The sequence below is a fragment of the Talpa europaea genome (assembly GCF_964194135.1).
Source record: "Talpa europaea genome assembly, chromosome: 8".
NCBI lineage: Eukaryota > Metazoa > Chordata > Mammalia > Eulipotyphla > Talpidae > Talpa > Talpa europaea.
Window position 1 is genome coordinate 91534148 of NC_140075.1, and position 17629 is coordinate 91551776.

Consider the following 17629-nt stretch of genomic DNA (forward strand, 5'->3'; position numbering starts at 1 on the left):
TAAGAAGTTATGCCCCTTGACTTTATCTTGAGCAAAGCTTGGGTGGGTCAGAGTTGACTAAAACAACCTGGAGATACCTGTGTGCTGTGAAAGGTAAAGTCTTGGGAATTCATTATTTCTGGCCTTCAGTCAGCCCTGGATAGAACCTGTAGACTGGCTCCCCTACTCTGCAGCCCCACCTGCCTTGCCTAAGACATGCTCCCATCCCTTCACAGCCTGCCAGGCCCTCACCAAAGACAAGGTCTAATGGAGTCACCTGCACACATGGCAGCGGTCTGAAAGCTCTAGCTCCCTCCCCCACCCCAGACACCAGCTAACATGTGGACTTGGAGTGGACTCTCTCAGAGCCATCTGCACTCTGCTTCGTGTGTGGGAGAATCCAATCATCAGGTTAAGCAGCTAAGCGAGGGATTTTTCAGCGGGTGAGCACACATGAGCCCTCTGCCTGCACCAGGGAGGCAATGAGACCCAGCCTGAAGGCCAGATCTGCTAAGTCACGCCAACTCATGCCGTACACAGATGCCCCTAGTAGTGTGTGAAAGTCTCTCTGAAAGGACTCTCTAGACTCAGTTCTTTGGCTCAGCTACAAAGAGTCGCCAAACTGACTTTTCCATGATGTACTCGCAGGCCAGTTTGTTTAGAGTGTGTCATGAGAGGCCGAGTGGAGAGCAGGGTGATGGGGTGGGACATTCTCCCCTCTAGCCAGGAGTCCTCCCAGCCCAATGCCACCGCCAATAATGGGGTCAGCCAGGGCAGTAGGACGCCTTGTCTCCTCTTTCGGTGGCACTCACTTGCCCGAGCAATGTGGGCAAAGCCTGCTTAGGTCGTGGCCTCTTAGCTTAAAGGCAGTACTTGCAAAAGTGACAGTCAGCAGCACTGGCAGGAGGAATGAGAGTCTCTCGAGCCTGGTTTCTTGGCAGGGTAAAGCCCCGAGGTCTCTCAGGGACTGTGCATGTGGGCCAGCACAGAATAGTGTGTCACAGGAAAACCACAGCTCACAGCAGCTCAGCTGTCACCAGCTGGAGCGTGGGAGCAGGAAGGCCATCAACTGCACCCCTCTCTCAGCCAGGGCCGCACGCAGCACATCTTCGCCACGTCCTGATTGTTAAGGCACCTTTCCCCTGAAAAGCTGAAGAGCCATGCAAATAGGCAGGGCGGCAAGAACAGCTGGGGTTCATTAGTGGCAACCCAAGATCCGCTGGGAAGGACACGCACCTTCCCCTTTGCTTTTGGCTGATTCTGTGGGGCCATCTGGAGCACAGAATCTGGCATCAAACCTCTATGGAAACTTTGCCTAAAACCTCCAAATAAATGTTTTCCTCAATGAGCTACTCAACCTTTCTTGCTCACGTGTATCTTAATGTGGTTTTAGAAATGTGCAATTTGGAGGATTAGGAAAAAATTGCTCACACAACTAGTTTTTGGTAAAAGTAACCGTAGAGACTGATCTTCTCCCCAAATTATGAAAAATTGAGCTGCGGGGACATTGACTCAGAGGTGCAATCAGAGTTTGCAAACATTTGGGTCTCATTACTGCTTAATTTAGGACAAGTTAATTTCAGACTCAGCCCTGCTTGCCAGTGAGGGCAGGACCTGCAGCTGTTGTTGACATGGGATGGAGGATCCCATCCCATCTTCACCACTGAAAAACTTAACTATGATCATGACACTGAACTAAGTGGCCCACAATATTAGCATGAGACCAGCACTTTTTATAAACCATCTAGGGGACCAGCACTGCCATCAAATTCATTTTACAGATAAAGAAACGGAGGCAGAAAGAACCCATCCAAGGTCACCCATACAATGGCAGGAATGGGACTGGACTCAGAGAATGTCCCTCCCTAGCCCCTAGGCTTGTAGGCACGATATTATGCTCCTGTCCACATTTTTGAAACCAAGCCAGACGCATAGAAGAATCCATCTGAGAAAAGTGAAAATGAGAGAGAAAATCTGGGAGAAGCATCATTAAGCCTTGCGAGGACATGTAGCAGAATTCTATTTTCAATTGAGAGTGGGCCTTCCCCACTCAGGATGTGGTCCCTGGACCAGCCGCGCCTGGACACTTGCTAGAAATGCACTTCTTGGACTTCAGCCCCAACCTTCTGCTAGATAAGACTCTGCACTTTAACAAGATCCCCAGGTGCTTTAAATGTTTTCTCTGACTCACCCCCCATGATGACTCCAGGCACATTCAGAAACCAGGTGTTCAGCCTGTCTGATGCAGAGGCACCACTGAACTTTTCTTTTTTAATCATCACCCACACTCACCCCAAGCTCTAGATTTGGCTTCAAATCAAGCACTCTCCTGCCTTTACAGTGGACTCGGATGGAAAGCACGCGAAAGCATTCCTCCTGCAATTCCCTCCTTAACCCCCACGGCCAGCCCCATGCCAGCCTCGGCATCCATGTTAGCTCCCAAGCCCATTTCCAGCTTCTTTTAGATTAAAACGTTGTCTCAAGAGGCACACAAGCACCTGTCTTCTAGCCATGGTTTTAAGGTCAAAAGGAGCCTCGGACATCATCAAGGCTGTTCAGCCACTGCTCTTGGCTCTTTTACATCATATCAACCTGTGATCATCAAGCTGGGTTCCAAAGGTGCCCCAGTGCAAGACATCATATAATTTACCAGCTGGTACAAATTCAAATACCCCAACCTCCCACTGTCTATTTTGAGGGGATGCTTCCTTTTAGTAACCCCCAACCGCTCCCATGCTCCCAAGCTGCCCCCAGCGGTGTGGCTGAAGGAAGCCTGGCCAGCCCAGGTATAAGCCACCTTCAATGACATGTTTGGTCTGTAGTCCCCATTAAAGCACTAGACATGTCTAGACTTTGATTTCTTAAGTTATGAAATTGGCTGAGGGGAGGCAGAAGCGCAATAACTTGAGGTTCTGATACTTGAGCTGCAAAAGCACCTGGAAGGCTTGTTAAGATGAGGCAGCGGTGCAGCCCTTCCCCCATAGCCTGAGGCTGGATGGGAGTGAGAACACACCCCACACACACACACACACACACCCAAGTGGTGTCTGGGACCCATTGCATGAACTCACCTCCAAAGCTTCTTGTGGCCTTGAGATTGTGTTTCTCCAATTCAGTCAGTTAAATAGTCTAGCGCTACATTACCACGTTAGCAAAGAGCAAGAGACACTTTCACCTGTCTCACTTCAGACAAATCATTTTCCTTATTCTCACTTTCCTTCTTTCTTTCCCCCACTGGACTGCCAATTCCTCTTCACTTCTATAGTTCATATGTAGCCACCTTAACAGTGTTAGACCTTAACTGTGTCAGAGGATCAGTAGGCAATGAATACTTTCTTTAATGTGGAATTACACAGTACTTACCCCAGAAGAGAGATCCAGGATACAGAGCAGGATGCAGCCCCATAGAGGACACAGTCAGAAGTCACTCAGCTGGGCCTTCGCAATCCTGCTGGCAGGGTAAAAAAAATCGAAAAACCAAACTGCTCTCACCTGCCTACCTACAGTTGTCAGTCCAGCAACCCATGGTCTTCCTAACCTTTCCCTAATGTAAACATAATTCCTTTATAACTTCTGAATAAAGAATCAAATAAACATGATCCTACCAATTGTTTGCGCCTACCTCACCTAATAGTGGCATTGCTCCACATTGTGTTGGAGTTTGTTTCGCCTAATACGTAGTGTCTGCTGCCATCTGGTGGTCATTTCAAGCAGTTGCAAGTCATGAAATATATCCCACTAACATTTCTTAAATTCTTGGGTAAAAAGTCTATATTCATATTCCAAGATAAATGAATTTTGAAGGAATGATTAGTCTATCACTCAAGTTCTGAGCTGAATCAAACATTATGGTCGCAATGAAGAACTAGAGTTGAATTCAGGTAAATGGTCGTATTATTTAATAGCTCTGTGACATTGATTTATTACTGAATTTCTCTAAATCCTAACATCGTCTTCTATGAAATGTGGATGTTGATGGTACCATCTTTCTAGTGTTACTGTAAGAATTCAACAAGATAATGCATGTGAGTGCAGGAAATAATGCCTGGACCGCTGAAGTTGGTGAAAATAATGATGGAATAAGGCAGCATTTTAGTTACTTTATTCTAAAGTAAACTTTCATGCATTGTTTTTGAGAGTATCATAATTTTTTTCACTTTTAGACTGTTCTCATTTTATTTTGCAAAGACATTCCATCAATTACGACTCCAATGTAAGGTACAAATCTCATTCTGACTATAGCTTTCATTTTGAAGCAAACAATGACCTGGTAATAAAAATTGTGCACTTTTTTAATTGTATAAGGAGAACATTTATGTGCCTTGACAGGTGGCCCACTGATTTAAGTCCATATTCAATAGAACACAATTCTAATGTGACAGGAAACTTGCAATAATTCTTACTGAACAATATACTTGAACTGGGTGAGCTTTATGGTGTGTACATTATCTTACTAAAGCTGTTCAAAATTACTTAAAAAAATTTTTTTGAAGTTCATCTTGAAAGGGAACAATTCATAGGGCCTCCCTGGTGGCCCAGGGGTTAAAGTCTCAACACTATCCAGATATCACCAGCCACCCCCGGCCAGGGAGCTAACCCACAGGGCGCAGCAGACCTCTGTCTGGACCGCTGCTCCCCTCAACAATGTATTTCAGTAGGTCCGCCTGTTCTGCTCCCCACCCTGTCTATGGTGAATCCTCTCACCTCCCACACCTCTGGCCTACACCCCAGTTCTTGTATGCATAAATAAAAACAAATCTTTAAAAAGGGGAGGAATAATTCATAACCTCTGGACACAAGGTGAAGATGTTTTCCTGTCGTTGGCCCCTCTATTCCTAGCTTACAGAGAAACACCATTTGACAGGGTGCGGCAAGGGACTGGGTCACATATCACTTTGGTACAACCTTCCCCAGGTCACCCCTGGAACCACAGGGGACCCACCTTTCTCAAGCTGTGCAAACTCCTTGCTTTTCCCACAGGAGGACTACAACCAGTTGAGGCCGCTCTCCTACCCCAACACTGATGTGTTTTTGATCTGCTTCTCTGTCGTAAACCCTGCCTCTTACCACAACGTCCAAGAGGAGTGGGTCCCGGAGCTGAGGGACTGCATGCCGCACGTGCCTTACGTCCTCATAGGGACCCAGGTTAAGAGGCGGGGAGGGCGGAGCCACGGGGAGGGCGGAGCCACGGGGAGGGCGGAGCCACGGGGAGGGCGGAGCCACGGGGAGGGCAGACGAAAAGGGGACTTTGTCGGTATCTCCAGAACATCCTAGTCTGTCAAATACTGTATAATAGGGTCTCAGGTATAGCAATTCTGAGAACAGCACTTCTTAAGAGCTGCATGATTATTTAGCGTAGAGATGAAAGGACTGTAGAGCTATTTCAAATGAAGCAGGAAGTTTTGATATGGCCTTTAAAAATTAATCTTTCCATTTTTATTGTTAAATAACAGAGTAATTTTGGAAATAGTGCCCTTTTCTAGCCCAGAATCAAAGGAATGAGGTAAAGATGTCAATTGCACATGACCTAATGTTTTATATCTAAAATCCACTATTGCTTGAAAATCACAAATTAGGTGTGAATGTCAAAGTGACCCTGGCAATCAAAACAGCACATATGAAAGAAATGCCTTAATCACACTCCCAGAGAAGGAAGATTGAATTTAGTGTTCCCTATTTCCTTTAAGCTCCTTGGTCTTCCAGATCTTAGGAAGTTAAAACAGAAATAACAGATAAGCAAACCTGCATTGTAAAAGCATGTAAGGTAAGTTTTGAAAATTAACAGTTTTATACTTTGAATTCCCAACAGTAAGCCAATTGCACAAATATATTAAAGACATTTTCAACTTTTAATAGTTGAAAATGGATTTTATTTTTTGCTATATCAAAACCCAAATTACTATCCCAAAGTAATAATAGTGAAGGACTTCACTGTTATCTGCTCCAAATGCCACTACTTTCTATTTTTCATTTTACATTCTGATTGACCAAAAAAAAATTTCTTTTAAATGAAAAATAATATCCTAGTGAAGATATAAACAGATAATGAACACATCCTACCCCAAATCAGAATACAGTTAATACTTCTGGTCTACCAGATAATTACTTGTTTAAATGAAATCTTTTGCCTTAATTCCAGATCACAATGTTTGACCAAATTGATGGAGCCCAAATCCCTGCAGCCAAAATATGTGAGGGACATGCAAACATCTTTGTGTGGTTTGAGCCTATTTTATAATAGATGGGCACTAAACTGAACAATTAATGCCAAAAAACTCCATAGAAATTAGTAAAACTGGGGCCTCCCTGGTGACACTAGGGGTTAAGTCTCAGCACTATGAAGCTATCTGCAGCCACTGCAGCATGAGTTCGATCCCTGCCCAGGGAGCTGACCAACATGGCACAGTGTACCTCTCCTGTCTCCCCACTGCTCCCCTTCGCAGTGTATTTCAGTTAATCCACCTGTTCTGCTCCCCACTCTGTCTCTGGTGAATCCTCTCACGGCCACCCCCCCCCACCTCTGGCCTGCACCCCAGCTCTTGTACGCATAAATAAATCTTAAAAACAAATTGGTAAAACAGCAATATGCTTATAAACTGGACCTTACAATATGAATATATTGACTTTTCTTTAAGACAGCAGCCTTTATGTGCCCAAATTCACACACACCCATGAATGTGTGACTTCATATACACAGTGATACCATAAAATATTTAATTAAATATTTAATTAAATTATCCAACTTAATCCCAACATAGATGTTATTTGCAACATCATTCTACCAGGGGAGAAATTAATGTTTATTCCTTGAGCAAACCCTTGGAAAATTCCTCCTCTGGACTTGCCTTCAGAGCCTGCAGCACATTTGTTGTAATATCCCCATGGGTAACAGATCTTCATTTCCTTGATGATCTGATTTGGGAAAGGCCCCCAAAATGTATTCAGAGTCAGGAAATAAACTATTAAATCATGAATAATATAATTTGGGATCAAATGAGGCATTTCTGTAAGGTAACATAACCGATTGATATTTTTGCCTGTCCTGTAAATGAGGTGTAGAAATAAATAGGAAACTTCAAAAACATCTGAGTCAGTAAGTCATCACCCCCAGTATCACTGCCCTGGGTGAGAACGTACAAGGAAAGCTGGGTGGATGCATTTACAAGGAAATCACTTACTTTCTAGGCATGACATATGTGCTTCCTTGTATGTGTATGTATATGTGCTTCCTTGAAAAAAAAAACTCTATTATATCAGTTTAAAATATCTGATAAGATCTAAAAAATATAATGAGTATATAACGTGTGTCTTTTTTGCTAGATCGATCTCCGTGATGACCCCAAAACCTTGGCCCGCTTGCTCTACATGAAGGAGAAACCTCTCACTTACGAGCATGGTGTGAAACTTGCAAAAGCGGTACAGTCTGATTTGAATTTAATTTTAAGTGTGCTGAGAGAAGAGTTTAGTGTATGCTTTGGAATTGGCGAGCTACACAGGCTTTTGCTTCAATGTGCAATATATGCATAATCCTTTCTCTGCCCTCTGTGAGGTAGGCTGCAAGAGATCATTTGGTTAGCATTCTTATCGGTCAGTATTGTTTGTTTTTCATTAAAAGAGAAACATGGTGAATTTAAACAGCTGAAACACTTAGCATTTGATTTTGCAACCTCTAGAATAAATCCACTTGCCAAATTTAATGTGAATAAAGGGAGTCAGATACATATTTGTAAACCTCACTGTTTATTATCAGTGTAACTCATTTGAATAACCCCATAAAAAGTATTTTGTGATTTTCTTGGGAGAAACTGAGATTAGCAACTGTCAGGGTTTTACTTACTCCATATTTCTCACCACAGAAAGAACAGTCACTTAGAGTTTGGTTTATGCCATAGACAGCATCTAGAAGAGAATCATAGACCAAAAGGTAACTAGTTTGAGAATTCAAGTTGCTACTTAGCAGATAATAGCAACTTGCTCACAGCTGGAACTATTTTCACAGACCTGTCTTCAGTTCCAAGAGCTTACCATGAGTAGTGATTTTGCTGACGAAATGTTTTAGAAAGTATTTTCCAGACAACAAATCTTTGTCTTCTGATTACCACCAAGATATGCAAAAGTAGACACAATAATACACATAAGAGGATGGAGGCACTTTATTCAAAAGGAGATTTATAAATCTCCTGAATCTACCTCCTCATTGATTTAATTACCCACCCCACAATAGAGGTTTCAGAAATATCTTTTACTTTCTAAAGTAACTAACCCTCACCCTGATATGCATGTATTAACTACAAACTCATTGTTTACAAAAATACATAACATTTTATCTTAATAAAATGTTCTCTTAGGCACCAAAACCAAGTGAAATGCTTGCATCGAAATGAATTAAATAAAATTATGCTTTAAAGAATGGTTGAAAGGGATGATGACAGGTTTACTGTGGAAACTGAGCCTTTTTATTTCAGATCATTCAGTTTTTAGCATAGAAAGATAATTAGGTATATAGAGAGAGTTTCACTATATTTTATCAAGATGGTATAGCAATTATAAACTTGTAAGCAACAAAAAAACTGACATGAAAACATATAAAGCAAAATTGAATATAAAAAACTGAAAAGTCCTCTATCACACAGAGGGGTATAAAAATGAAAATAAAAGTATATTTTATAGATGTGATACCTAAGAACATCTCACAAATACTTGAGAGACTGTTATGTTTCCTACTTCTGTATGAAGTATGTTATGTTTCCTACTTCTGTATGAGAACAATTAGTATGAGCCATTCACAGAGTTCTTAGGATGCTAAATTTTTTACAAGTAATGTAGATCTCATTTCAGCCCTGTGATAACCCTCTTAAGCAGATCATGTTTGTCTCATCTTACAGATAGGAAACATAGTCTTAGGGAAATGAGTATATTTGATTCACATAGCTAATAATAACAAAAGCAAACAATCCTAATGCAGCTTTGTGGACATCTTCCCATGCACCTGCCCATTATATGAACCATATATTTTGCATGCATGTCAATAGGCTCTACCCTTTAAATTCTTTTACCAAGGTACATAAAAATATAGTGCCATAAATAAGAGTATGTGATACACAGCTAGACGTTTTTCACAACAAGGTGGTCAGCGCCAGCATTTTGCAGAAGCTGGGCTTCTAGATCCCTTCCTTCTGACTATCTCCCACCATCGACCCGTCAGTGTCCTAGCCTGACTTCTCATTTGGGAAGTTTTTTTTCCTCTGAAAAGAAGCCATCTCAAAGTCTCCCATCTCATTTCATACTTATTTTAGGAACAATGGCTGAGTTCACCACTTTATTGCCTTTTGCCAGTTTCTCCTAGCAACTGCTCTCAGATACAGAGAGATTCATGTTTAGCTTACAAAATCCAATTTAGAAGAAAACCAAGCAAGAGTTTAACTTGTTTCATCACAATTCATGTAATTATAGAGATGCTTTAAGTTTCTCTGCTCCCTGACTTTCCTGTCAAGTTGTTTATAATAACAGCTAGCATTTATTGAGTGTCTGTGTATGCTAGGCTTCATGCCAGTTGCTTTACAGGCCTTGTCTTAATTAATCCCCTCAACAACCCCCTGAGGTGTGTGTATCATCATCTTCTCTTTCCTACAGGGAACTGAGGCTCGGAGAAGAAAAAGTCACACCACTGGCAAGTGATAGGACATGCAACTGAGTTTTAGCTACCACAAACTTCTGCTTCCCTCCTATAATCTAAAAAGACAACCTTAGATTCCCTGCTTCTTCTTTATATACCAAAGACATATATTTCAATGTGCATAGTCTCCCAATAATGTAAACACTGCGATGTCAGATTTTTCATATCCAACTCCTTTTGGTTAGCACTTTACAATTTCCAAAGCATTCTTAAGTCTATCATTTCTTTTATAACTCCAAGAGCATTTTATTTTTAAAGGATATTTTTGTATCATAATATTTACAATTCTTCACACTCCAAAGTCCACCACATCTACATACTTTATATCAATTTCTAGCCAATATTCTTTTGTATCTCTTGTTTTATTCTCCTCTTTTCGTTATTGTGGGTCTTTTCATCTTGAGCCTACCTTTCCCATTCTTTACTTGTCCGTATATATCCATATAGTTACTGGATTTATTGGACAATAATTGATTGAACACCTAATATGTGCCAGGTGCTAGGCTGCACTGTAGAGTATAATTCTTTGTGCACACTTTCCCAGTTCCATTGTCTCATGGACTCTCTAGCCTAAACTGATTTTCTAAATTCCAATTTTTTTTAATGAAGTATCATTGTTGTACTTCCTTATAAATTCAAATTTCTCAAGGTACTTCTTGATACAACACTTTACCATTTTTACCCTTTGGTTGTTGGCCTCTTTTTTTTTTTTTCATTTTTTTCACCCTTGTGCCTTTTTTATTATTGTCCTCACTCTTCGGCTTAACACCTGTCTCCTGCCGGGTTTTTAACTGGCAACAGCAGGGTGTAAAGTAGCAAAACTGCTGCAAAAAAAAATCCTGTAATCACTGTTCAGTCCAGATAGCTGGTGTGTGTGGAAAGTAAATATTTATATATAGTTACAGAAAGAATGAATGTTTCACTTAAAGTTACCCACTGAAAATAAATTTAAGTTAGAAGAGCAGTTCAGTGATGTCGAGAGTAATTATTTGTTGATGTATTATGGATATAATCCAATTCTTAGAGCAATTAACATACACACTGTTTACGGAGGTAATTCTGGTTACAACACTGTACAGGCTTCAGGTTCACAGCTTCCCACCTCAGCACCTATATATATCACACCACCTCTATCACCAAATGTCCAGTCACTACCCTCACCAACCACCTGCATGCCCCCTTCCCCTATGGTAACCACCATTTTAATCAACTGGAGTCTTTAATACCCTCCTCCTTGTTTTGTGTGCTAGTCATTGCCTCCTTCTCTAATGGTCTTTGAAAATCAGTAGCATCCCTGCTGGGGTCTGGGTTACAGAGATGAGGAGGAGAGTCCCTGCCCTCAAGATGCCCATGGGCCAGAGGAGGAAGAGAGACAAACAAAAGCTGCCAACTGAATGAATATGACAACAGACATGTGCAAAGAACGCAGGTGGCACAAAGGAGGGAATGACAGACATTTACAGAAAGAAGATTCAGAGAAAATTTCTTTTTTTTTTTTTTTAACAGCCTTTGAGAATTTTTCTTTCTGTCTGCCAAGTGTTTATTACAAATAAGTGGGGGTCTGGTTCAATGGCAATGTACATACCGTCCTCCCGCCCTGAAGTACATCCACGTGGAAGGAGCCCAGCATGGAAGGGAGTCGGAGCAGTAGCCGCTCACTTCCCGCGTGGATATAGAAAGTGTTCCTAGTTGACTTAAATGAGCTAGTATTATTTTTTTTTTTTAGCAACACATGGAATAGATTTTTTTTTATTTTATTTTTTTATTTATTTTTTTAAATAATAAATTTTATTTTTATATTCCCCCATACAATTGCAAACGCCCCATTCTGACCCCAATCCTTCCCCTCCCGCCCCCCACCCCCCAAAAAGTGTCTCTGGTTCATAGTTTTTTGTTGATTTTAATTTTCACTTTCTTATATTCATTTTCCTGGTCCCTTATTTAAGTTTTCTAGATTCCTGCTATGAGTGAGACCATCCGGTATTTTTCTTTTTCTTTTTGGCTTATTTCGCTGAGCATGATCCCTTCCAGCGCCATCCATGTTGCTGCAAATTGCATGTGTTTATCTTTTTTGAATGCTGAGTAATATTCCATGGTATATATGTACCACATCTTCTTGATCCAGTCATCTGTTTTTGGGCATTTGGGTTGTTTCCAAAGCTTAGCTATTGTAAACAGTGCTGCTATAAACATAGGGGTGCAGGTGTTCTTTGGAATTGATGTTTCTGTGTCCTTTGGGTAAATACCTAGGAGTGGAATTGCTGGATCCTATGGAAGCTCTATGTTTAGTAGGTCCAGAAATCTCCACACAGCTCTCCATAGTGGTTGGACCCGTTTGCACTCCCACCAACAGTGCAGAAGAGTTCCTTTTTCTCCACACCCTCACCAACATTTGTTGTTGCTAGTTTTTTTAATATGTGCCATTCTCACTGGTATAAGATGGTATCTCATGGTAGTTTTGATTTGCATTTCCCTGATGACAAGTGATGTTGAACATTTTTTCATATGTCTGTTGGCCATTTGCATTTCCTCTTCAGAGAAGTTTCTTTTTAGCTCTTCTGCCCATTTTTTGACTGGATTATTTTCTTTGTTGTTGCTGAGTCTCATCAGCTCTTTGCAGATTTTTGTGATCAGTCCTTTATCATTAGTGTTGTGTGCAAAAATGTTCTCCCAGTTGGTGGGGTTTCTCTTTGCTTTTGTTATTGTCTCTTTTGCTGTGCAGAAGCTCTTTAATTTGATGTAGTCCCAGCTGTTTATCTTTGCCTTCACTATCACTGCTTTGGGTGATGTGTCTGTAAAGATGTCTTTGATGTGCAAATCCCGTAGTGTTTCGCCTATATTTCCTTCTATGTATTTTATGGTTTCAGGTCTTATGTCTAGTTCTTTAATCCATTTTGAGTTGATTTTTGTGTATGGTGTGAGGTAGTGGTCAAGCTTCATTCTTTTGCATGTAGCGACCCAGTTTTCCCAGCACCATTTATTGAACAAACTTTCTTTGCTCCAATGCATAGTCTTTGCTCCTTTGTCAAAGATTAGTTGACCATAAACCTGTGGGTTTATTTCTGGATTTTCTATTCGATTCCATCGGTCTGTATGTCTGTTCTTGTTCCAATACCATGCAGTTTTGATGATTATGGCTTTGTAGTATAGTTTGAAGTCTGGGAGTGTGATGCCTCCATTTCCTTCTTTTTTTTTCAGTAGAGCTTTGGCTATTCGGGTTTTTGGTGATTCCATATGAATTTCATCAATAATTGTTCTATTTCTTTGAAGAATGCCATTGAGATTTTGATTGGAATAGCATTGAATCTGTATATTGCTTTTGGTAGGATGGCCATTTTAATAATGTTTATTCTTCCAATCCATGAGCAGGGGATGTCTTTCCATTTCTTTGTGTCTTCTTCTATTTCAGAGAAAATTTCTTAAAGTTGTTGACATGTGAGCCTGGTTTGAAGGATAAGGACAAGTCATCATGGGGGGAAAAAGGGAAACCAATTCCTATAAAGACATCTTTTAAAACATAGGTAGCACATTGGCAAGTGATAGGCCAACTTTCACCCACAAATGTTTTGGTTATTCCGCACAGGTGATTTAATGTGATTTAGTGACCATTACTTAATAATTTGAAGCTTTACATAAATACACACACATATCTAGCTTCTAAAAATATCAGAATATCTAGTAAACACTGTGCGATCAACTGCAACTTGTGAACGGGTTTTAGATAAGATGCATACCCTTCAGCTTGCCACAATCCCACCACTCCATATTACCTCCATTTTCTATCTTTAAGTTGGCAACCTTTGCTTTACAATCTTGAAAATATCAACAGCAAATCCATCCTACCTAAAAACACTTTTCCTCTTTGAGCAATTTGTACATAATGCTGATTTGTTGAGATGGAATTTTTCTTATTTTCTGCTTTTCTTGGCTCTCAAGTTGCCCTCTCTTAGTATCTTTCCTATTTCTTAACTAAGAAATAACTCCTCTACTAGTCATCATTTTCAGGTAACAGTTAACTCCAATAACATTTTCTCTTTTCTCCATTTATAAAAAATGCCTTACTTTCCTTTCCTTCTTCTCTTATGACTCTAAATCCATAACAACTTCTCCATTCGTTCATTAGATTTGTTCTTCCAGCCACATTCTTTACATTTGCTGGAGACAACCCAACAGAGGTTACCTAACCTCTGGCATTGGTTTCCTAAGTGCAAATGAGGTGGTGATAGACTTAGCTTGTAAAGTTCTTGTGATGATTGAAAAATCCAATGTACCCTGAGATCTAGCTCAGCAAACTCCAGTTACTGTTAGATCTGTGTGTCCTTCCAACATGCCTTCAGCTGAGACCACTTTACCTTTTCTCCATCCACTTGCATTCATTCCATCTTAAATCATGTCCCACCTACACACGGATGACCTGGAAGAAGTACTAGGTTTTCTTCCACTTAATTACTCACTGAGGTTTGCTTAGTTTTTAATTTCTTCTTATCAGAATTCTATGTGTCCCATACACCTCTGATGGACAGTCCAGGTTTTGAGCCAATAAATCCTAGATATTATAAAGTTATCAGAAAAGTACTCTCTCAGCTTACATTCCTCAATCTCTTTTTCTTTTCCCTGAAACTAAATCACTTTGGTAAAACATGTTCCTGATTGCTAACATGTGTCTCTAGACAAGGATTCACAAATCCTGAGCTCTTACAGATCGGTTCTAAATATTTGACTGTGAAGGTCACTGTGCTCCAAGAGGCAGAGGAAATTGCTGCTGCAGGAAAAGCCATATTTCCTCAAGACAGTTTTGTATTTCATATCTTTGAGGGCACAAATGTTTTTTTTTAAAGCAATTTGTGAGGCATAAATATGCCCTTTCCCTGAATTAGGATGAATTCTCTCTGACCCTCAAAACACTTGATATGTGGTTAACAACTCTCACCTCATAACTGGGTTCTGTTTCTCACAAATATTTTCCAAATTACACCTGAAATCTGTTTGCTTCTTTTCTAATATCAGTACAAAATAATATGATATCAACCCAGCTATATAATAATGCCTTGAGCTACTATTTTATTATCTTCAGAAATATCTGAATTGAGAAAGACAAGTTTGGTTCTACTTATACTATCAAAAGGCAAATTGACACGCTGTTAGCAGAACTCTGGGAAAGGAGGAGATCCCCACCACCACCACCCATCCTGCAGGACCAGAAGGCCCAGAGCCCTGTGTATAAGCTGAAGCTCAGCCCAAGAATCCTGTAATTTCCAGAATCAACTGAAACTTGTGATTGTCCATGGAAAGGGACTCTGGATAGAATAGCCCATTGCACTATGGGTAATTTTTCAGGATGACTGATAAGGGCAAGCATCCCATGGATACATTCATCAGAGCAGTATACTTTTCATGTGTATTTATATTGAACAATATATACAATCCCAAAATACAACAGATGATATTTCATGACATTATTAGAAAAAGTTCCTCTATCTTTTATCCCTCTCTTGCTTCCACCTGTTTTAATTATTTAGAAAGTTTTTCTTTAATCCAAGGTCCAAACCATGGTCAAAATGAAATCATAAAATAAGTTTTCAACACCCAACATCTTTTCTTGAGTTATTTTTCTTTGACTCATACTATAACCAGTCTTTACAGGAAAAAAAAAATGGACCTAACCAGAACAATTTTATTTTGTATTTAAGTTTCATATCTATAGGCTTTTAAATGAGCAGACAACCTCGATTCATTAATTGTTGGCTTAACCTGTTTCTTGCAGAGTTGAGTAACAAGGGTTCCATCAAAGAACACACAACAAAAAACCCACACTCTAGGTCTAGTTCTTTCACTTTCTACTTAGTGTCCTTAATTCATTTTATTATCTCAGGCTATCTCCATTCTATTATATGCTAAACCACACAAGTTCCTTTACTCTACATATTGCAAACTGGCTGGTTGCTGCCAAAGACATCTCACATTAGCGTCTTGCTTGGTCCACAAAATGTTTTAAAAATCAGTAAATAATAAAGATCCAAATGTCCAATTCTTCTTGAAAAATATAAAGGACAATGTGAAATAACATTCCTGCATAGCAACAGTTGTGTCAAGCTGAACAAGACTGCCAACTCTAGAAGAGGTGTGCACTTTATAGTCTGCCACAATCTCCACCTCTCCTTAATGTCTCATACCAGCACTGCTTTTCTCAGTTACATAAGCTACTGACATTATTAGGCATGTGATTTTGCAACCATGCTTTAGTCACTTATCTGCTCTGATTTCTAGGAGTTCACCATCTAGTCTTCTGAATTTGCTTTAAATTTTCTAAGTTATTCTTATAATGTTAGCATATGATAAAAGCATTTCCCCAGATGTCCTTAATATAAAAAAGGCCTGCATCATGCTGTTAGATCTTACTGAGCTTGTGAGCAATTAAAATCCTGGGTCTCTCTCACATGAATTATCTCTTGAAGTTAACTGCCAAACATAGTAGACGTTATCTCTGTCGGTAAATATAATTTGCAATTTTTATTTTTACATGTTTGGGTTTTTTTTAACTACTTAAAAAAAGTGTGAAGAATCTTTGAAAAACTTCAAACACTCAAAAAAAATGCCTCTTAAAGTATATTAAAACCAAACCATAACACCAATCTGATCTCACCTTGCTAAGAGACACCTTATCAGAAGTACATTTGAATCAAGAATGACCTATAAGCACGTTACCCAAGCCCCTTCTCTCTACTTTATCAGCCACGACTCCACTTTTCCTTACCACGTGCAGGAGGAGCTACATTCCACTTGTGTTGAATTTACAAGTCTGTGTACAAAGGAGAGAACAGTAAAAACATCACATGGCCCTGTTATTCATAGAAGATATTTAAACCACCTCATTGGGTTTAGTCTTCTCTGAATTTGTATTATCTTTATATTCTCATATTAGGAATGAATGGTTGTGGGTCCCTTTTGGTGAGCAATACATTCTGAAAATAATATCAGAAAGTCATTAAATATTAGGATGACCAATGCAAGTTGAAATGCAAGAGGAAAAAAAAAAGAAAACAGTCCATAATCCAAACCACCCCGCAGGCTATTTCTGGGACAGAACAGCAGCGCTCACTGGCTGGGAGGGACTGGACACCACTGCGCCTTTCTCCGATTCCTCTCACGCCTCTCTCTTTTGTGTTTAAGATTGGAGCACAGTGCTACTTGGAATGCTCAGCCCTGACGCAGAAGGGTCTCAAAGCTGTTTTTGATGAAGCGATCCTCACCATTTTCCACCCCAAGAAAAAGAAGAAACGCTGCTCCCGGGGTCACAGCTGCTGTAAAATTATCTGAGGTGATTGAGACGCGCCCCCTCCCCTCCTGGGGTGGGAGTGGCAGCCAACTTCTGCCTCTGCGCGAAAGCCTCCAGGGCAACAGAGAGGAAGGCCCTCCACGTGGAGGCTTGCTTCTCCCCACCGGGAAGCCTCTCAAGCACAGCACACCAGTCAGCCCACTGCCACATCCTCCCTATCAGCCAGAGCCTCCACCTTGCATGCCCTTTGAGAAGGCTGAGCCTGGATGACAGCCAGGGTCGCTGCCAACAAAGTAGGGAGCAAAGTCAAAGGCCATCTTGCATTTTACATCTGCCCTCCCCATGATGGGAAGCCAAAAGGAAATCATCACAAGGAAAACCAAAGAAGACACTCAGTTCCTCTATCAGTGGCCTTACTTGACATGTTTTGCAAACCATTGAAATACAATATTAACCTTTTTATCTGAATCTGCTGTTCTACTCATGTGTTTGACATCCCTTTGTATTATTTTAAGATCGTTACTAATTTACCAGTTTACTCAGGCCTTACAAATGCAGACCAAATTAGCCTAAAGACAAGGTGTTTTATATTCGTTTCTATTTTCAGCATGTTTCTACCAAAGTTATGAGAACCAACATGTACCTCTGAATGCCAACTACAAGAAAATACAGGAAACCTTAAAACTTTTGGAAATTTA

General features: G+C 40.3%; 1 protein-coding gene across 1 annotated transcript in view; it reads left to right on the top strand.

Annotated features, from left to right (window-relative positions):
* The window catches only part of RHOJ (ras homolog family member J), a gene marked incomplete at both ends in the record, with an annotated part of 77737 nt that extends 60765 nt beyond the window's left edge, over nucleotides 1–16972 (top strand). The window contains 3 exons of the mRNA XM_084240926.1: nucleotides 4960–5124; nucleotides 7300–7395; nucleotides 16826–16972. Of these exons, the coding sequence (XP_084097052.1) occupies nucleotides 4960–5124; nucleotides 7300–7395; nucleotides 16826–16972 (408 nt within the window). The remainder of the gene's footprint in view (nucleotides 1–4959; nucleotides 5125–7299; nucleotides 7396–16825) is intronic.
* Between the last annotated feature and the right edge of the window lie 657 nt (nucleotides 16973–17629).